The 22,725-nt window shown below is 40.3% G+C and overlaps 1 protein-coding gene across 10 annotated transcripts in view; it reads left to right on the top strand.

Annotated features, from left to right (window-relative positions):
- The window catches only part of tanc2b (tetratricopeptide repeat, ankyrin repeat and coiled-coil containing 2b), a 120,373-nt gene that overhangs the window by 27,417 nt on the left and 70,231 nt on the right, over positions 1-22,725 (top strand). For 7 of the 10 annotated variants that reach the window (XR_001777631.1, XM_017310802.1, XM_008437289.2 and 4 more), the window contains 2 exons: positions 4,452-4,523; positions 8,333-8,512. Coding sequence is in view for 8 of the 10 variants with exons in the window: in XM_017310802.1 (XP_017166291.1) it covers positions 4,452-4,523; positions 8,333-8,512 (252 nt within the window). In the remaining 2 variants the exon portion in view is untranslated. Of the gene's footprint in view, positions 1-4,451; positions 4,524-8,332; positions 8,513-18,988; positions 19,738-20,028; positions 20,100-22,725 lie in introns of those variants that run through there. The other 3 variants (XM_008437291.2, XM_008437292.2, XM_017310804.1) reach the window with 3 other exon arrangements.

The raw sequence follows: 22,725 nt of genomic DNA, 5'->3' as shown, positions 1-22,725 counted from the left end.
TTTTCCAAACTAGTTTTTCAATACATTCCTTACGAGTGTGTTCCGAAGAGCTCTCGTTTCTTTACCAAAACACACATTTAGCCGTTGAAATGTTTTATTTTCACTCTTTATAACTCACAGCTTGGATTTTTGCCCCTAAGACTATCATTGTCAAATTTCCAAGTACACTAAAAAGGTCTGAAATGTATAAATGGGCTTCACAACAGCCTGCAGAAGGATATAGTGTCTTTGTGAAGCTGAATGTCACAGTATTGTAGGCTGAGAGGTACTTGTAGAAGAAAATGTTACTCCAGTTTTCTGCTAGGAGCACAAAACAGAGGGAAAACACACAATTCTAGAAATGTTAAAAGTATTTTATCCTCATTTTTATTAGCTGTGCACCTGTTTGTAAAATGCTTACACAAACACTATTTGGGGAAAAAAATTATCCGAGAGAAAACTTTGACAAACATTGTGAATCAGACCTGACTAAGCCGATTGCATTTCTGGCACACATTTTTAAATCATCTACAAAAACAATATTTATTGTCTTATTTTAGAGAAATGCCTAAAATTGCTGCTGAGCCTGTATTTCAACTTTTCTATTGTCATGACTATGCCATCCTGCTGCGTTTCAATCACTGCTTTCCTCTTGAATTCGTCAAAACAAATGTCTGAGTTGCGGATCCCAAGCCCTGCTCTGAAATCATCTTTATACCAGAACCAAAAGCAGAGATAAAATGCAATGCAGAGCACCACATTGAATGTCTGTTAGATATTCTTTTGTCACGTAAGTGCAGAAAAGATAGAAACATCAATATCTTGGTGTACTGCAACATAAATCCAAAAATGCAGCTAGTGTAGCCATTATTTCTTCAACTCTAGGATCTTTGCTTCTCTCCTTGTTTCTGTGTAGTGATTTGGATGAAAGTGGCTTCTTATTGTTGCACATTGGCAGGATGTGAGAACCCACCCGCTCTCCTGCGGTGGATCAGGCCCAGATCACAGCAGCGAAGGAGAATGGGCTCTTAACGAGCTCTCCAACAGAAGATGTGTGTGCGTGTGTGTGTGTTTATCTTTGGTATCCATGCAGACATTTCTGTGTTAGCTCACGCTGAGGCTCGTACTAATGAAGACTTCTGCTAAGTTTAGAACTGAGCAGATGTCGACACAGTGTGATTCATTAAGGTGCTCCACTTTACAGTGAATCTGATTTTAATGCAGCTAAAATGAAAATTAAACCTGATGAGGACAGAGTTTGTTTTGAGGCCTGCAGATGTTTTCACACAGGTGGATATGAATCAGCATATAAGTGATTTCTTATTCCAATAAAATATCAAAATTCTTCTGCAGCTTCAAATTAAGTTGTACAGGAAAACATGATTCTTAATCACAATGCCATACAAAAGTATTCACACACCCCTTTAACGTTTTAGGCATTTTTGTCCACACAGCTACCGCTCTCACACACCCAAGCGGCTTTTGTGCAAGGAAATCCCAACAGTTTTCAAAAAAATGTTGTTCTGGCATTCACAACCATGCCATCCATTCTTGAAGTCACAAGACGAACTTGATTAGAATAATGCAGCGCAGAACAAAAATAAAAAAACATTAAATTGAGCAATAACTACATTTTGTCTCAACAAAACTGTCAACTCGCTGCGAAAAAACAACAACTTTTCAATCAAAGGCTTGTACTCATTCGTCTTTTGTCTCTTATTATTAGCGTTCATTTTCTCACTCTTCTTTGATAGCTGTCTCAAGAAAACTGTCCAATCAACGAACAACTATACAACCACAGGTATTTCCTTCAATACACTTGACATGTTTTGTTTATGTTTTTAAATCCTATTTCACACATTAGAACATAAAAGTCTTGATGAGGCTCATTTGTCAGATTGGAAGTACTTGATGAAAATTTATTTCTGTAGCATTTCTGGATTCACACTTTTTATTAGTCAGACGTCGTCTTCAAATGTTGTGCTTAATTTAGGAGTATGTGAAAAATCATAATGATCAAAATCAAAAAAGCCTGAAAACCTTAGTCTATGTGTCATTTATCTATATAATGTTTTTCACTTGGTGAATTGAGTTTCTGACATAAAGGATTGTTTCAGTAATATTCCAAATTACTGTATATGACTGTAAATATATAACATTCAGAACGTATGCCCTTAAACTCTGACAGGTGAACCCTAAAGCATTGCGGAAGATATGCTTAAAAAGATAAATATGCCCTCATTTTAATTCTGCTGACTTAACTTAAGCACTGTTAAAAAATGTTTGCGGTTTAATCAGTAAGTCTGTGAATACAAAGGTCAAGGGGATCTCCTGGATGCTACTTTCAAATATTGCAGCCATTTTTATATGTAGTATGTGTACAAGTGCTCATTAGGACCAACAAGGCTACCAGGAATAATGCATGAAACTTACTTAGACTCTAGTGATTACTACTCGTGGGCATACTTTGTGTTATTTTGATGAAGCGTAAGAAAAATGGGCCATGACATGGTGAGTAACTGGGTTTTAATTAGTGTACTGCTTTTCTTCCTGCTGAGAAACTTTGAGACCTGGTTTTGTTTTGGGGGGCAATGTAACTTTAAGGTCCGAAAGTGGCAATAAACTACAGAAGAGCTGAGGTGCTGAACCAAACAGCCAAGTCATGGGGCTGTCAGTGAGTGAATTCATTAAGCTTAAGGACGCAAGTCTCTGGACTCATAAATTCTGGGTTCTTTCACCGTTAAGCTACTTTTTTTTTTTTTTAAGGTTTCTTCCAGTTTAGCTCCCCCGCCCCTTTATTTTTATGAGTCAATCTTCTATCTCAGATTCTGACAGAAACCCGGGAACAGCTTGTGCGTGTATCCGTTTAGTACAGGATGATCTCAAAAGGTTTCAGTTTACCCTTCTTTGATTAAACACTTGTGTTGCAATTATATGAGATGTTCCTGCACAAGTACAAACTGTTAGGTCTTTTCACGTCCTAGCCAAAGCAGTGACATGTGTGCCCTTATTAGCTCTAGCAGAGCATAAATGTACAGGAACAGAAACATTAAATTGCCGTGCTTAAATGCTATTTCATGCTATTTCTTAAATAGTTTGCATTACGGTGAAAGCATTTAAAATAATGTTTTTTGAAAAGTTAGCTTTTTTTTTTACTGTCTTCAGACCTAACACTTTCAAAAGTTACTGCATACGACTAAAATTGAGAACTGTAAAGACAAAAATAATGATGAATTTAAACTTTGTGATTGATCAAATGTGAAAACTGAACAGTAAAACCAATGTACACTTCATTTTCAGACTGGTCAGATTAGTGATTTTCAGTAACAGGACGGTATATAAAATTTAAGGAGAGGAAGCAAAGTTAGTTGCATAATTTAAGGGAAGTCTTATTTTCTAGCCACGCAAAGATGTGTTTGAGGTTCATTCAAACTGCTTAAGACTAGTAACTCTTAAGCTTTGAGTCTGAAAATGTGGAATTTGAACCTCGGAAATGTTTGGTAACCGAGTAACCCCGGCTCTGCAGTTGGTGTCGGTGTCAGGTCGACCCAGTTCTCACACAGTCATGCCCCACAGCTTATTCTATCAGTTCATCGATGAGCTTGATCTTTCCACCAGCGAGCCAATCTAGCCCACTGTGTGGCTGCTGGATGACATTGTGTGAATCTGTGAAGGCAGAGATAATACTGAATTATTTGTTTGGTTTTTATGAGTTGATGGTGTGATGCGTGATTGAAACACAATGTGAATCCGTCTAAACCCCGACTACTTCCTTTGCACTTTGCTCCTGATGGGTTTATTTAAACCTATTTACCCTGGTCATCAGTTCTCCAGGTTTTTCGGTGTTGTTCTTTGGACTCTGTCTGTATCCTTACCTGCAAATTATAAATGCGGTTGGTCAGTTTTTCTATTATTTTCCTGTGATCTTCTTGCTTCTTGCTTAACGATTTATCATGAAACAATCCACTGATTATCTCTCGTTTGTTGCTTCATCTGCTTTGCTCTGTTAGGCCTGATTGATCCGCATATCATTCCCCTGATGTGTATCTATCCAGAGAAACGCCCACTTTTTTTCTTTTTCTTTTTTTAATGCTGATCCTCTTTTAGTGAACCATAACGCCCGTTGAGCTTTTTGACTGTAGCTTCATCACAGCTGCATGCGACATCGACTGTAATTTAAGCAGTTTTCTTATCTAGAAGAGCCTTTAGTTGTTTCTTTTTAAACATGGGGAGCCAGAAAAAGTGGACCATGGCACCGCTGTCCCCTTTCGCAACGATCAGGGGTCATTTGGGCCCGAGGAGGAAGGGTGTCGAGAGTTTGTGCGTGAGCAGCCTGCTGGGAGTTCTCCGATCACACACCTGGCTGATCGGAGACGAGGAAGTGGCCCTCCTGCTGGCTCGGACCTCCTCGCCCTGCTTTCCTCACCCTCGCGCTCACTCCCTGTCTTTCTCTGTCTGCTCCTCCTCTGCAGATGGTGGGAGCGACGATTTTGGAGACCCCCGCTCGCCCAGTTTGGACCCTCATCTGAGCCACATTGGCCAAGGTAAGCGATGGTTTCGTTCCGCGTCCTTGCTTCTTTATTTCTTCCTCTCCGTTCTTTTTCAGACTCCCTTCATGTTTTTTTTGCCCAGGGAGTCTATTGAGTTTCGGTTTAGTGGGCTGTATTTTACTCAGCTTTATAGGAAAAGAGTTTACGACTGGTGGAAATGAAGTTATACTTACAGGGACAGAACTGTATGAATTTTATGTTCCTGTAATTCTGTCTGTAAATCTAAGCGTCTTCCTTGGGAAACGGGCTGTTTATTGCAGAGGTCCAAATGCCTGGGCTTTGCAGGAAATTTTGTGAGCAACAAAAATCTGATGCTGTGCTGTTTGCCTCCCCTCCTCCTGTGCATGTTTTGAACTAAGCACCTTGATGAGTAGGTGTTTTTGTGCTCATTTCAAGGCCTGGAGAGGCCCTCTTGCACATCTCTCATCACGGTCTAAAATAAAACACCGTCATTTTACCCTTCAGTTCTTTGGTTCTTTAGATTTCACCGCACAAGTGTGGCTGGTGCTCTCTCTCCAGCTGTATAGTCTTTGCCCCAGATCAGAACGCTTTTCAGCTTTCTAGTTCAGCACATCTCGTTTACTGACTGGTTGTGTGACTTTGTTTGGAAATAAAAATGTACTGCTTTGTCCGGTGTTTTGCTTTTTCTTAATTAGAGATGCACCTATTAAAAAGTTTCTATGACTGATTTCTAACCACCAAGTCTTTGCAAAATTCCGATTACATTTCTTTTTTAAGAGACGCATATAACAAAATGCTTTGTTCTGCTCTCTGCATAATCTAAACATCAAACTGTCCGAGTGCTGTATACTTTACTGCAAGATAATATAGCCTCCTTAAAAACAGCTCGATGTTAGAGAGGTGTCTGCATTATTAAAATCATAAACTGCAGTCAAATCCTCAAGGTGGTAATGAGAATTTTTAAAGGATAGTAAAATGCAGAAGTCACATCAGTTTTTTTTTTCACAGAAAGTTCATTGTTATTGAAATAAGCAACATTTAACTTCTTAAGATTTGAATGAAGTATTTGTGATTCACTGTGAAGCAAAATTTTCAAGATTTTTAAAAAAGGATTTTTATAAATTTTTTTCCCATTCCTTCATTTATTTATTCCTTCAGATATTTTTGCCATCATCTTTACTTATTTAAAGACCACTTGTGCTTCCTCTGATAAAACTTTTAAACATCTCAGCGGTGCTGAAATGAACTGCATCCTGAACTAACTGTTATCTGTGAACAGATGACATTTCTGTGTTCAGATAGTTTCTTACATCTTTGTGCTTCCCTTTTCTTAACATTTAATAGTATTCCCTCAGTATTAACTTAGACACTGAAGAGTGGTCTGGTTATTGGGAACTGATAGCACTTACATTGTGTTTTCACTGACCAGAAAAAAGGACTGACTTTTAGATTTCCACCGAACAGTCAATCCTAAAATCATCCAATTCCAATCAGCCAAGAAATTTCTCTACTTTTTTAACGACTTTGTCGTTTTATAGTAAAATGTTGCATTTTTTTAGTCTTGTGGTTGCTAATTGATTGATGACAGAATAACTGAGAGGTTTCTTCGTTTTTGGGGGGTTGGGTTGGAAAAGAATCGAGTTGGATCTGGACTAGCGATAATTGCAACCAAAATACCAAGTTTCCTCTCTGGCTTTCCCTGCAGAGTCTGCATACATGTGGACAATTTCCATAGTCTTGGAAGTAACCACGACTCTTGGCTGTTGTTTTCCCTTTTTTTTTTTTCCCCTCCCCTTTTCTTTTCCCAGTGAATGACTGGAGCAAATCCAGAGCCACATGTGCATGTGCGCGTGTGTGTGTGTGTGTGTTTGATATTCACACCAAATGTTTTCATACATGTGTATTCGTTCTCGCAGCAGCCGCTTCTAACAGCCACCCAGACTTCCTCTGGGACTTGTCACAAACCGGTGTTTGATAATGACTTCTTGTCCCACCGTTGCAGCTGCTGCGCAATGTGAAAGATGTGAAACTGTAGCTTGACCACTTAGTTTGGCAAGCCTCTCTGCAGGGATCTAAAGCCACCCGTTGAAGGTGTTTTAAAACTGAATAATGTGAGTGTGTAATCTTTTAAGAATCCCGAATTGTTATAATTTATGCTTTTCGAAGCAGAGCAGAGTTGATTAAAGATAGCGAGCGGCTGGTTATACCCTGCAATTACTGCTCATTGTGAAAGCTTTACTGTGAAACAGTCACATGGTCATGACTGCGCTCTTTTTTTTATCCTTTTTTGAAAAAAAAATCTTTCTAAACACATTTCATGTGGTTAGAAAATGCCCCTTTATTATATATGAAATGTGGAGTATTGTTTTTCAGTGAGATTAGAGGCTGCATTGGCTGTTGTTTGTAGAAAAGCAAATGCAAGCTGCACATGTTGCCTGCAGGGCTGTTTCTGCTTTTAGGTCATGTTAGCCTTTACACTCAATACAGATGATGCACTGATAGGATCCAGGGACAATCCAGTGGTGAAACACCCCATTTATAGAGCATACACTTTATACAGTTGCTGAAGATATAAGGAGAAAACAATCAACACAACTCAATAACACCCAAAAGAATTAACTGCTAATTGAACACTGCTAAGAGTTGGAAGGATTTGACAGAACATTTGTTCTAATCATTGGGGGGAAATGATCTGCTGCTTATATAAAAGCCAAAGCATTTTTCAGCTTAGTCACCTTAATTTATCTTGCTATCACACATAAATGAAAAGGAGATCTCTCAAAAGATGATAAAGCAATAGATATTAATAATATAGATGATATTTAAAAACAAATGTATAGCAATGTTTTATTTTATTCTGAATGGTATTAAAAACTGTGAGAATTCTTTATTTGCATCAATCAAACCCTTGTGAAACCACTGACTAAGTCTTTGTCGTGTATTTTAACCAGGTTGGGGGGCCTCCTGGTCATCATCTTAATCTTTAGCTTCCTCCACTGATTCACAAAGTCAGGAGTCTGTCTGGGCCGCTCCAATTTGTTTAAACTACTTGTGGTCAGAAAAAGCGTATCAGAAAATATTGATTTTAAACTTAAATGTTCCATAAGTATGAATAAGTTCAGCCTTAACTCTGATTAACTTTGGATTGTAAGGGTAAACCTTCTCCAATTAAATCAAAATGTACAACAAAATGGCAAAATAAAGAGAAACAGATACCGTGCCACTTTATTCTTTGGAGGATCAACCACACTTATATGATTTTGATGGATTTTCAGTCTTCATCTGGCCAGTTTGTTTAAGAACCGCACAGAAACAAACTGTTGGAGGAGAAATTGCCGCAGAGTTGAAACTTTTTCACCAGCCTGCATTATAAAGTGAATTTAAAGACTTTTTACTCTGTTTATATTGTCGGATTGTATTGGCTTGATTCGATTGTATATGTGTGGAAGATACTTTTTTAGTTGGTGTGTATTCTGTCATGTTATTTCTGGGTTTTTTTTAACAAACCTGAGCTTATTAACCATGGCTACCTGGTAAAATTTAAATGATGATATTCTTTTGCAATAAACCATAGAAGTGGAACAGGTTGCACTTTCTTTACATCAGTGTATATTTTTATTTGCTTGTCCACCTTATTTTTTGTCATGTGATTTAACTAAAAACTTTTTTTTTTAAATTAAATGCCATTTTCTCAGTTAAATGCCATCTCTATGAATGTGTTCGTGGCATTTCTTTGTTTCTATAGCGGATACTGATCCTGCATCTCCCCCATCAGCATCGCAGTGTTATGCATTTTTAATGCTCCGTTCAAGACAAACATCTCTCGCTCTCCTGTTCTGAAGGTGGCAGCATAGACAGCGACTGTGCCTTCGAGGGAGACTACGCCGTTCCCCCGCTCTCCATGACCGAGGGCATGCAGCACATTCGCATCATGGAGGGCGTGTCGCGCTCTTTGCCCTCCTCCCCACTGCTCGCCCACCAGGCCATCGGTGTCAGGCTGCAGCCGGTGAAGAAACTCACAGGTACCGCTGGCGGGACAATTACAGTCAACACAAACGTGGGCTAAGCTAAGTTCAGCTCGGTTTTCAATGTCTTTTTCTGTAACTGTCTTCCTCCAAAGTCCCATTATGCTATTTCTCCCTCCTCTAACCATACCACTCTGAATACAGAACCCCACCACACCAATTCAGGTCAGATTTTGTGAGTTTTTAAGCGTCCAAGTGGGGGAGAAAAGGGGTGTGTTGTTAATGAGTAGTAAACGTTTACTGGATCACTTATCCACTAATGCTGAGCAGAATAATAAAGCTTGTTGTAAACACTGCAATTTCCAATTCTTGTAATCACTAAAGCCCAATCTAATTGGCATCGCGAAGAACAGCTGATGGACTCCAAGCTGCGGTCAGCTCTGTCCTCCTCCATCTTCTTTATCCCCTCTCACTAATTGTTTCCTTCCACACTCATCTCTGACATTCAGAGAATGTGGGAAATTGCCTCCGCTCTGTCTCCCCATTAGCTGCATTATGAGACTGTGTCATGTTTGTTCTGCTATTATATTAGGGAGCGTTGTGGGTTTGGTACAACCAGGCAGCACAGCACATCTAAAGCCTAACATCGGATCAGATTTCACATTATGAAACGAAGTATCGACTGCCAGGCCTCGCCCAGTGCCAGCGGAGCCTCAGACATCTAGTGCCTCAAATATTTACTGACGCTACAACCACGGTTTCTTTTCTGTCAGTGTTGAATGGTTGTGAAGTAGGAGGAAAGAAGCAAGAAGGTCCTTGGTTTGAGTCCCGGCCTGTGGTCTTTCAGCATAGCTTGCATGTTCTCCCTGTGCGTATATGGGTTCTCTTTAGGTACTCCGTCTTCTTACCACAGCCCAAAAAAACATGACTGTTAGGTTAACTGGTTTCTCTAAATTCTCCTTGGGAGTAAGTGAGTGAGTGCGTGCGTGCGTGCGTGCGTGACGACTGCGTGCACGTGTGTGTGCGCATGGTTATTTGTCCTGTATGCCTGAGTGTTGGCCTGCAACGACGCCGGTGCGTACACAGGTGTTTATACACACACACACCCACACTGTGGCTCTGAGGCGTCCTATCCATTGCGTACCCTGCCTCTTGCCAGTTGACCGTTGAAGATAGGCATCAGCACCTCTCATGACCCTGCAAGGTTAAGTGTTCTAGATAATGGATGGATAGATTTTCAATTTGGATTTCCCAATGTAATTTTCCCATCACAGGTTTTTTTTAAATTTACAGTAAAGTTTCTTCCATTTTTCAATCTTAACAGCCTCAAACTGTTTTTTTTTTTGTTGTTGTTTTTTTTTTTTGTTTCCTCCAGAAAGGGCAGAAATGTCCGCAACCTAATACTTGTCTTATCTACATATTATCCCACCTGAGCTGTGGATTTCTGCAGCTGCTCCAGAGTTACCAAGGGTCTCTTGGCTGCTTCTCTGGTCAATGATGTTATTGCCACGTCTGTCAGTTTTAATGTACAGTCATATCTAGGTAGGTTTGCAGTTGTACTGTACTTTCCATTTATATGATTGATTGAACAGTGCTCTTTGAGATGTACAGCGCTTGAAATATCGCTTTAGACCTTACCCAGCTGTAAACTTTACTTTCTTCCATATCTGTTTGTTGCGCTCTTTGGTCTCAACGAAGCTTTTTGTTCACTAACGTTCTCCAACAAACATCTGAGGCCTTCAAACGACTTGATTTATTCTGAGGTTAATTTACACACAAGTTGACTCTATTTACGAATTATCAAGGCAATTGGTTGCACCAGATCTTATTTAGTTTCATCAGAGTAAAACAGACTGCATAATGCTTGTCACAATTTTCAGATTTTTAATTGAAAAGATTTTAAAACTTGCATTTTTTTTTCCTCTTTCCATTTTACAATTACGAACAACTTTGTGTTGTCTTCACACTGAGTTCCTTCATAGGTCAAATACAGATGCCTCTGTATTTTCATAGTGAGATTATAGAAGCTTGATTCAGGAGTCACCACTAGGGCGCACCAGACTCGCACCCTCTTTAGATCATTCTTAATATGCCACAGGGAGTGTGATTTTGACATCATACGGAATGGTTTATAGTCTCTTAAGGGACATGCAAGTTTAGAGGAAACGCAGCATCACTTTCCTTCGTTTTAACAGTCAAATAGAGATTCAAAGAAAAGCTGCTTTTAAAAGGTTTGAGCTCAAAGATCTTAAATTCGGAACAAGTAAGTGTTAGCGGGTCAAATCTTGTTATTTTTTCTCTCTCTCTCTTGGCTTGTCTGACTTGTTTTCATTTTCTTGTCTGTAATGGTTCATGGCAGCCTGACTCCATAGCTCTGCTTTCATCTGTGAGAATCAAAGTGAATTTTTCAGAGCCACAGTGTGGGTGTGTGTGTGTATAAACACCTGTGTACGTACCGGTGTCGTTGACAGCCAAAAATAGCCTGATTAATGATTTGCTGGGCTGTCTCATTTGTTCTATTCTTATTTCCGAGGCCGACACAGGGAGAGGTCTCTTTGCTGGACTGTCGCACCTGCCATTATCCGGCCTGAGATATTACACCAGGCAGGTGAAGCTCGTCTTAGGGGGCCGCTTTTCATTTTTAAGTTTCAGCTTATATTTTGGCGATTTTTTTTTTTTTATATTGTAAAACTAACCTTGTGTTTCCACTGTTATCATTGTGTTTTTCATCTGTATTTGATCTACATGTGTACCCTTAAAGGGAACATATTTTAGTGCTTTTCATTTTACTTCGAACCTGCTTCAAAGGTATTTTTGCCATTTTAAGCTATTTGAATTCAAGAACAGATCATACCAAGTAGACTTATGCTTGTAAACAGCATAAAGCTTGTTTATTTTGTGGAAATTCTTTCTATGGAACATTTGACTGTGTCACAAGCACTGGCCACTTTATTAGGTACAATTTTCTGGTAATTAATTAGACACCTCTTTCAGTTTTATTATTTTTGGTATAGATTCACAAAGGTATACACATTTCTAAAAAAAATGTTTCTTCATAATTAAAAAAATTAAAAAGTGTGAAAACTGCACATTTTTCTGCTGAACTCCACATTACATCCACCTGTTCCACCACATCCAAAAGTTACTCTATTGGATTGAGATCCGTTGACTGGAGGCTGTTGGAGTACAGTGAACTCGTTTTTATGTTCGTAAAAGCTTTGAAATGTTTTGAGTTTTTTGTGAAATGGTGCATTATCCTACTGGAAGTAGCCAAAGGGTACACTGTGGGACATAAGGGGAGGTGCATGGTCAGTAGGAACACCTGGTTGGACAGAAGGGATGAAATGACACCTAACTGGCTGCAAAGGGACCAAGGTGTGCCCCACATCATTATACTGCCACCAACAGACTAAACAATTGACACAAGGCAGGATGCATTAGATTCTGACTCTACAAATTGAATGTAGCAGCGACAATTGAAGCTAATCAGTCTAGGCTGTATTTTCCGATCTGTTATTGTCCAAATGAGTTGCATTTGTCGAACAGCAGATTCTCTAAGGTCCTCAAGCTCTCACCATTAAAACACCTTAAAGTTGAAAAGTCTTATTGTAGCTTTATCAACATCTGAAAGCCTTAAATCAATATTAACAATTAAAGCAACAAAAAATAATGAAATGATTCAACTGTCTCGCTCTCTCAATCAGAAAACAAACATAGTCTGTGTGGGTGACTCAGAGGGACTCCAGACTCCAGCTGGAAGCTTATAAAAGCCCGTCAAGGTCTTTACGCTTCCATGCTCTGCATGACAGCAGAATGTCGACGATGACGCGGTGTTCACGTATTACAATAAGTCAAAATGTCTCCGTCTGTGGGTGGCGTTTGCTACAATCAGAATATCACTAGAAAATCTAGCTGCCTGGAACTAAAAGTTTTAAGATTTAAGCAGCCTTGAACTTTTTGAGACTGCTATATTGATGTTTTTGTAATATCACTATTTTTTGTTTAATTAAAGAAAGTCACATAAAACAAAAGAAATCATATTTCATTGCATACATAACTAAATCAATGTCATCCTTCAGCTAACGGACCCTGTGCCGTCCATAGGGTCTGTACAGCAGTTAAAGGTGAATCAGCTCTTCCTTCACCTCATTTGACCAAATGGCAACTTGCCTCCTGTCGCCCGCCGTCCTTCAAGTCCTCAAAGACCCGTCTGCTCTCGAGTGGCATTGAGCACCAGCTCAACCACCTCGGCCTTCTCATCCTTTTAATTAATTCAACTCAGCGCCGTATCCGGCACAGCTTGACGGCATCCGCCTGAGCGTAGTGCTGGCGTCACATGCTGGAACGCCTCCCGTGGCAGAGGTGAGAGGAGCAGCGATGGCAGAGCAATGCACCAGAGAGTGAACTGCGGTGGGGGGGGAGTGACGGATGCCGCACGTTGATCGTCCACAGTGGATCCCCCAACACACCGCAGCCCGTCAGTGACTTCTTCTCTACGCAGCTCCTGATTGGCTGCAGGGAAGCAGAGCGGTGGACTGTTGAGGACTTACTGTTCAAGGCTCCGATTGAATAAAAATGCAATGAAGGCGCCGACCTTTTAGGAGAATCATTGAGTTACTGATTTAATCCCCTCCGGTGGTGCAACGACTCTCAAGAGGGGCTTCAGATGCTTGAAGGGTCGACTTATGAAACTGACTCTTAAGGCTTGTATGAAAGTGTTTATTTATATTTCACCATTTCTGTTGATTTTGGTCTTTCTCTCCAGTTGTYTGTGGTATTTTTCAAGAAAAGCAAAAACAGGCCCTTGTATTAAGTACTGTAAGTAGAAAAAAAAGCCCACATTTTGAAGATCGTACCCTTTTTAGGATTAAAAGAATCAGAATTATTTCTGTTTGCTAAATCTCTTAAAAGTAAGAGATATTTTTCAATACTTTCTACAGAGTCAACAATTTACATATTTCTATTTTAAACTGTATGACTTTTCAGGTTTTATTTCAAAAGCCACTCACAACTCTTTACTGGACTTTTTGCCCCTTCCTCTCAACAAACCTGGTTTACTGAGCCAAGCTTTCTTAGGCCACGTTACTTCTTGTCGTCTCTTAAATTTTTATAGGGTTTAAAAGACCTATTTGTGTCTAAACTTTAACTTTTTGAGTGACCTCTAAATTGTCTCTTTGCTTGTATCTGCACCTACTTTGTGAATTTCTCTAGTCCCCCGTCTTCAAACACCCTTACATCATGTTGCTGCCATCCACGTACTTCATATTTGGGATGACATACTTCATCTTGAAGGTTTTAAAGGTAATCCTTTAAAATTTAGGATGACACCACACAACATGTCTTCAAAAATGAATACCTTTGTTTCTGAGAGCATTTGAAAGTTCTAAACTGGCATTTTATGTTGCTTTTGCCGTCATCGTGCCTTCCTTTTGACAGTTATCATAATAAAAATTGTAAGTTTTTAAGAATTATATTAATCACACTAGTCATGACAGAAGTTGACATTGTCGTGGTCTTTCCTGCTCACTCCCTCTGCAGTGAGCATCTTGCTTCGGTTGTCAGTGCAGCGCACTAATCTAAAATACAGATGTCGGCCTCGCTGAAAAATCTGGTCGTGTCACAGTTTTGTTTACATCCCAGAGCTGCGAGACGGTCAGAGACGGCAGATTATTCACTGCGCCCTCACCGTAGCGTCCAGAGCGATCACGAATAACAGCATTTTAATGCTGTGTTTATTTTCAGCAACAACTGTTCCTGTGGCTCAGCTTGAGGTTAACAGATTTTAGCAGCGGCTGCTGAGATTAAAAGTGAGACAACCTAGTGAGAAATAAGGTGGTGAGATCACTTGACCATCATCAGAAGCACTCCATGCCCCACTCTGAATGATCAGGATGACATTAGTAGTACTTCTTCCCTCTGTTTGCTGTTTTACGGGTAATTGATCCCACTCTAATCTTTGCGTTTTGCCTGTTTCCTGGAGGGTTAATAAAGGGGATCAGGCAAAGAGCCCCTTAAAGTGGAAAAAGTTCCACAGTTATAATACAACTAAAATAAAAGCCTCACTTTAAAACAAATACAACAAAACATATTACCAAAATACTTGTATTCTCATGAGATTATGCTTGTTATACTGCTGTTATTATTTAAACTTATTGTTTACAGCATTGTTATGTATATGTGTACATCTCTGTTTTCAATTGCACGGAGCACAATGTGTTGCCATTGTTGGGCACAAAGACGGAAAACTAGATCCAAAGCAGCTAAAGGCCCAAAAAGACCACTGAAAATGTTTTTCAAAACCAAGATGAGTCTTATAAAGAAATCTGGCTCTTTATATGGAAATAAATTAATTGTGGTTGAAAACGTTGACACAATGTATTTTTCTCACATTAAAACAACAGCAAAACACTGGTGAGAAGGGAAATGAGTGTTCTTGGTTTGCACTGGGTATTATGGGTTATAGTAATGGAATTATTTTTTTTTCCACCACAGAAGGCTCTAAAAGTTGTAATAGTGAATCAGCTGTGAAGAACTATAATCACACTCTCTGTAGCCATAATATAATTTCATGCTCTATGGAAGATACTAAGTAAGTTAGCAACTATTGGAACCCTGTATGGATTGTGCAGCGGCTACACTTGTTTAATTGTTTCCAAAGATCTGCTGATAAAATGGATAGAGACAATACATTTCCTGTATGTTTTCCTATGCAATACATACACGTTTGCATTTTTGCATGTTTCATATTATACTGGTTCTTAATGTTTTTTTTATCCAGTGTTGTCTAATATAAATGAGTTCCTTGTTCTCGCAGTGATATCTCACCGCCTGATTGTTATGAGCTGTAATCACTGATTACTTATTTGTTCGCAGTCAAGTGTCGGGCTCACCAGAGATTATCACCCCAGATGATTGATTGGCTCTGTTCCACTCTCAAACATTTAAAGGGAATTATTTCTACGTCTATCTGCAGATTACACTGCTCCTCTCTAATTAATGGTTGCAATCAATACAATTACAGTCTCCCCATGGATTTTCATGTAAAAGTGTGTGTGTGTGTGTGGGGGGGGACCTGCATTAGAACCAGACCAAAGCTATGATTGATATTTCTCACACTTTTGATTCGCAGTTTTGTCAGTTGCGTGTTGGAAATTTAAAATCTATGTTTTAAATTTTGAAAGATGTATCTCGTCTGAGTCACAGAGTAATATTTACTGTGGTAGGAGCCTGGTATTCACTGATGTGGGCATCCAAATATTCGTCAGAAGGGTCAGGATTAACAGAGCACAGTGTACAGTACTGCTGAGTCAGATCTGATCACTATGTGGGTGGTCCTGCAGAACAGTGAACTAGGGTAAATTATGTACTTCTGATGAATGCTACATCTTTGAGTCAGTAGCTTTAATTGGTGCTATTTTGGATTTCCCATAGGGAGATGACAGAAAAGTTTGCTCTAAAATCTTTTTAAAGACTTATTTTTATGTGTGCAGATTTTAAAAAAATCACGCGGAAACAAGCCTGTTATCTCTTAGAGTCCTAGAGTTTGTTTTTGGAGAAAATTTTGTTTACTGTACCTGGAGAGACCACATAAAATGAGCATCATCTTCATAAATAGTTAAAGATCTATGTTTCTAACATATTAGTGCGTAAATCAGCTTTTCCATTGTTTTTCAGTACAAATAAGTAATTTTTTTCACACAAAAATTCCGTTGATTGTAGTTGTTTGTGAAGAAAAGGTTAATAAAGGTACTTCCTTTAGATTTTTGTCTTCCATTAGCACAAAATGGCTGAAAATCATTTTAATCAAAAATGGCTCTCTAGATGTTCCTCCTGTGTTTTATATGCAATGATTAGTTTCAGCTTTGCCCGTTTTTCTTTCATTATGTCTGAGCCAAATGAACTAGAGTTTCAAAGCTGCAGCTGTAGTTTCAATTGTACAATTATTTTAACTTCCATTTTGTCTACCATATGTGTGGATTAATTCGAAGTGACTTGAAAGGCCAAATCATATGTTGTGGGGAAAACTAACTGGAAAGAGAATTTTTTATTTTTATTTTTATTTTTTTTACGGCGTAAGAGCGTTCCCTCTGCAGAATGTTTTGATGGTTACATTACTGCAATGTAGTTACACCCCCTTTTATACACATAAACATGGACTGAATGTGTGGATAAGAGGTAGACTTGCACAACGTAGCTGGAGATGAAATTGTCTCTGTGGTGTTTGAGAATTGTCTGGCCGCGTATCACTCAGCTCGCTTGCTTCTAAGCCACAGTGACCCTTGTTTAGGCGTCTTGATAGATGTTTCCACCTAATGTAGTCGGGAGTAGAAGGTTTTACTGTGCTCTTGGCTTTTAGTACAATGGTTTCACATGTTTACAGAGCGCATGCAAAACTTTATGTTTGCTCTGTGGCTCTTAGGTCCTTGTTTCCCCCCCCCTAATTAATGTCAATTTATTTTTTATAGCACATTAAAACAACAGATGTCGACCAAAGTGCTGTACAATTCAATGTAATACAGCAAGATAACAAGAATATATNATATAAAGGTAAGTTTACAACAAAAAATACAACTGTCATGCTAAAAGAAACTCTATTTGAGTCAAATGCCAAAGAATAAAAATAGGTCATTCATTCCAGCAATGGACTTGATGATTAAGTAGCACTTGTGTGCACAGAGGAAGCATCTAGGATTGTGTCTGAAGTTCACCATCTGTTGTGTCTATGCAAAGGATAGACAACAAGAGCAAAAGGCCTGAACCTTGGTCGGTGTGTAAAGTGATTGCTAAGAATTGATGATATCTTGATGAGTCATATAACCATGCTTATGGTGTTGGGAACCATGAGGTGAACCCTATTATGTTCTCTAAGAAGCGAGTTTCATTTAGAGAGTCAACCCTTTTTACCTTTAAAAAAAATAAAAAATGTCCTGCATTGTTGAAATGTATATATAAATATATATATATTTCGCCGCTCAATTAGATATAATTTGAAACCGTTTGTAGTTCGTAAGCACAGGTCAAAACATTATGTACTGACATTGAATATAATATGGCTAATGTGCAAAAGTCTCTGTATCGTTGTTCTGACTGTCTCTTATTCTGAATATTATCTAAATCTAAATCCATCCAGCAGTATACTATGTCAGAGGATGTTATGCTCTTTTCCCACACAGTGTATTTTTGACACAAACCCTGACATCCGGGACACCTCGCACTCTCCCTGCGTCCCTGGCCAGTCTCGTGTTTTAGGAGGCATTTGTGTCCTCTGCGACATTTGTGTGCAATGAACATTGACATTTTTGACATCTCCATCTCCACGCCTCCTTAGGCCAGCGCCGCACCTCGAGAAAATTACTCTTCAATTATTGACATTATTTCCCTCTTTTGACAGTGACTGCCGCTGTAGAATCATTTGTTCCACTGAAAGAAAATGTGACATTTGCGGCTCCATTGTCGCAAGGTTAAGAGGAAAGAGGAGTGAAATCTAAGTAGGATGCCCTCAGGAGTAGCTGTATAAAACCGCCGATAAAACACTTATGCTGTAGACACTAGACAGTCTGAACAGTTGAGAGATGAAATGTCCTGAAATGCTAATATCACTTTTTTTCTTTTTTACTGTCTTTAAAATATTGAAGGACCTTTTGATTTATCTAAAAGGCACAGCAGACTTGTTTGTTTTAGATTCACAGCACAAGTGATGAAATTATGAATCCACCCATACTGGAACATCTGTTCGTTTCAGCTGCTGGTTGTCTATTAAAGTATAAACAAATCAATGTCAAACATTTGAAAATATATATTTTTACTCATTAGCCAGTTGTTTAAGTTGAACATAAAATAATGAAATATGAAAACATTTTGTCTATGCACTTCAGGTCAAAACACCTGATCTGACTGATTGATATTGCTGATTTCACAATTTACATTTTTTTTCCCCCTAATGGTTAAGTTGAAGATGCCTGTCCTAGTGAAATCAGTTGCATACTGTGTACCTCATGTGCTCCTGTGTCTCAGTTGCATTGTATTTAATTAGTGGTACATTGTTGGAGCTTGACCTTTAACTGTGGCACCTCTTTAAGGCTCGTTGGTAACATTTTCAGGGTTCTGGAGATGTCACTCTGGGGGAATAACTGTCACTAAAGGAGATTAATAAAACAGAACTGCAGCCTCACAGCCTTACCGGTGTTAACTTCAACAAAAGCGAGGGCAGTGCTCAATAAAAGTGGCCACCCCCAGAAGATTTGAACCTCTAAGTAGCCATAAAACATGGCTGCAGCTGTGCAAATAGACTTTCAAGGGTGAAACAAGGACAGACAAGATGTTGGAGCCCTAGAGGAAGCTCGAGTGAGTGTATTGAAATCCTTCCTTCTTGTTTTTTTTGTTTTGTTTTGTTTTTTCCGCTCCTGATCCAATCTGTCCCCAAAGCTCCGTTCCTGAACAAGAAAACCGTGTCCCTTTAATAATGCCCTCCCCCTTTTTTATGCCATTTTCTGTCCTGCCTCAGCACCCACCCTTCTCCTCCCCCTCCTTTTTTGCTCTCTGGTTGCTATGAGAACAGCAGCACTGCACCATTCATCTGCTGGAGACCTGGGCTCCCTGCTCCTGTAGAGAGAGTGCACCTCTCACATCCATACATAACACAGTGAGCGCTAATGCAGTCACACAGCCAAACGGGGAGCTCACCTTTCTCTAAACACGCAGGAAATTTCACTTGTTGTTTTTTCTCTTCTTTTTTTTTTTTTTTTTTTTTACCTCAGATTTGTTTAGCAGTAGTGAAGATTTTTTTTTTTGTCACTTGACAGCTTTGGTACATGCTCCACTAGCGGAGTTGTCACCTCCATGCCTCCCTCTTTCCCCAGTGGCACGGTTACTGCTGCACTTTTCCTTTCTCTTCATCCTTTCTTCCTTCCCTCCTCCTTCTCCTCCTCCTCCTCTCGCTCCTCCCGTCACTGCCAAAGCTGCCCGGCTCCGTATCATTTCCTGCGCCTGAGCTTGAGCGGGCAGCATCGCCACTGAAACCTGTGGAGATTTCTTCAGAGGGGAGACAAGTGGAAGCGAGAGGGAGAGCCTCCTCTCCCCCTTCTGCTCATCCTCCACGCTGCCTCACAGCAGCTGCCTTTTTTTTTTTTTTTCCTCCTCCTGATCTCTTCCATCATTTCTCCCCTCCCTGTTTTTGATGAACTGGTCATCGCTCGGGGAGGAAGGATTGCTCGTGCCGCTGGAAGGAGGGGACCTGGTGCCGTACTCGAGCCTTCAGGAATGCGAGGTCTGGTTTGAAAATGGTGAGCCCGGCCACACCCTCCGTCGCTTGATTCATTCCTCCATATGTCCCTGCAAACTCCCCCCTCCACCACCACCACCAGCCCTCTCTCCCCGCCCTCCCGTCTCTCCTCCCTCCCTGTCCACCAGCCCCTCTTTCACCTGCTGCTCCACCTTTGCTCAGCCAGAGTCTGTCTGCTGTCTTAGCTCACAGCTGGAGCATCTGTGCCGACCGCCGGTTCGAGTGACGCTCGCGCAGACATGGGGCTAATGGGAGGAAGAGTAAGAAAAGTAATTTTGCTCCGTGAATTGATGCATCTGTCAAAGGGCTGAACTAATCACAGTGTGGGCTCGAGGGCCTGTGAATCAACCAGAGTGTGATAATGTAAGTGGGTTTTTTTTCGTGGCGAGCTGGTCTGTTTCATGCGTCAGCCTGGGGTGAGCATTCAATTGTCTTTCAGCTTGCGTATGTATATGTCTGTTGAAGCGCGTGCGTGCGTGTGTGTGTGTCTAAGCACAAGCTGTGGGCGGCTAATGGGGCTTGGTCCTACTGATGTGCGTCTCACTTTTCCTTCTAGAGAGCAGCGTCGTTTGTAGCATATGCTTGCGTAAACGCGTTGAAGTTGGTGGGGAGTTGTTTCCTCCGCGCCGCTCCGCAGTCGGCAGCAGCTTGTTGTGGCACACCGGAGTCACCCTTGTCATTATGCTGGGACGCGGTTCCTCCTTCTAGCTCCGGTGCTGCAGGCATCCCTGCCTCCCTGCCTGGTCCCAGGGGGCTGTTAGCTCATCTGTGAACAGAACAGAATGTCTCAATAACACTGTCTGCCAGAAAAACACCTCATCAGCAGCTGCTATCGCCGGTCTCAGGTGAATGCCTTTTGATGAGGCGCCTTCAGCCGGTTTTCACACCACTTAGTACCGCCACCTGGAGAGGGGCTTTGATGAGCTTACTTTGTCAGCTGTCATTCAAAACGCAGAAGGCAATGATGCTAGGAATATTAAAATGAGCGCTGCTAAAAAGCCATGTTTATTGAGTCAGTGGTGGGTGAAGGTTTTCCTCGCATTAGGATTCCTCGTGGCGTGGTTGAGCCCGACGGAGCCACGCCGGGAAACGGAGAGCATCCGCTCTCAGGTCCAGCATTGCTTTGTGGTGGTTGAAGATCATTGATGGACAGAGTCAGCATTGTCTCATCCATTGATTTATTTACCACTTCAAGTGCACAATCCATTAAAATATTACGTCTTGAAACAGTAAACTCCCTACGGATACGTTGGCTCATTGTGTACATTTTTCCAACGAAACATTTAGTTTTTTTAATGTCTAGCTTGTAGTAAGTTAATGAGATTTCAAAACCATGATTAGGAACAAGGATGAGACAAACATTGAACTGTTTGTGTCTACAATCATCAGAAGACAGCATCAGAGAGTCGGGTTGTTTTGATGTCAGAACGACTGGTGCATTGCACAAACTAGATGGAATAACAAAGCTGGAAGACAACCTCCTAGTTCTTAGCTTCACCTTAAATCAGCAGCTTTGATAAGACATGGACATAACTGATGGCGAAAAACCTTCAGTGAACAGGTTCCACGAGATGAAACCCTGAACCACCAACTGAATATTGGATAAATGTTGTACAAGAGATTATGCAATGGAAAAGCTGTATTTCTCTCTAAAAGTGCTGAGAGATACTCTCTACAACCCACCCCCCCAATTCCCAATGTTTTTGAGACTGAAAGTCAAAAAAATGTGAAAGCAATGTAAATATTCATACTAATGTAATATTCCATGTGCTTTTCCAATGAAAGATTTAATAAGAAAAAAAAAAACTTGGAACTGACTGAATGTTCTAACAGAAGAATGATCCCAGACACACCAGGCCTGGTTTTGGTATGAATGATTAAAACATTAAGTTTTTGGAAAGCCCTCAACTCAATGACAGGTGTGAAATCTGATTTTACACTCCTCGTTGTGGTCTCCTAGCTTAAACAAACTCCTAAAAAGTTATGGTGCAGAGGCTACACTGTCTTGCTAATTACGTTTTTTTCCCCCCCATAGTTACTTTCTTTTGTACATTTTAAGTCCCACGTAGGCTGTAGTCAGTGCCCTTCATGTCGTATTTATTCGTGTGACAATTTGAACAGCTTTGAACAGTCGCCGTCCCAATTTACACCCACTTCTGTGAGTTTAAAAGCCACGCATCCTCGATAGCAAGTCAGGTTCATATTGATTCCTGTAATTGCTCAATATCTTCCTCATGTCATCCTCTGAACTTGTGTCAGATAAAAGTATCAATAGCCAAAGACAAGTCTTGACAAATCAAAGGCAGACAGAAGGTTAATGTCAAATTTTCACTGTGTGATGTTTCTGAATTGGAGTGTTACACTGTGCCTGTGTGGCTTTCAGATTCCTGATGCAGCTTCTGACCGGCTTTAGTGCTTGATTGCAGTGTTGATTACAGAAGCGGTCGTCATAGGCGGGTGGACACTGTCTCGCTTTGCCTGACAGCCTGGTCATATATCAGGCGTTGACAGCACTACTGTCGCACCCCCCTCCCCAAATGCATCACTTTGTTACCGACTGTGAAACGTAAGGAGGGGAATTTAATTAAGTTGCATAAGAGCCATGTGTTGTTGTAGCCTTTCAGTCACTCCTACTCTGAGTTTAATAACACTAATGAAAATCCTTTAAATTACTTTGCAGACGGACAGAAATGCTCTTTTTTATTATTTGGAATAATTAGTTTAGAGATGCTGTATGTTTTAGGTTGTTGTCCTACTGGAGGGTTAAACCTTTTTGCAACCTCCAACCATTCTGCTTTTATTATTCATATATTTGATTCCGGCTTCACTGTCCCTGCTGACGACAAGCTTGCCCATTGCATGATAATGAAACCGCTCCATGTTCTACCATGGAGGTGGTATTTTCAGTGCTAGCTTTCTGCCACAGTTGTTTTGCAAGACCCAAGACATAGTTTTGGTCCCCTCTCACCATTTCGCCATTCTTTATGTG

This window comes from Poecilia reticulata, linkage group LG19, assembly GCF_000633615.1.
Source record: "Poecilia reticulata strain Guanapo linkage group LG19, Guppy_female_1.0+MT, whole genome shotgun sequence".
Taxonomy (NCBI): Eukaryota; Metazoa; Chordata; class Actinopteri; order Cyprinodontiformes; family Poeciliidae; genus Poecilia; species Poecilia reticulata.
This window is presented reverse-complemented; position numbering and strand designations above follow the sequence as displayed.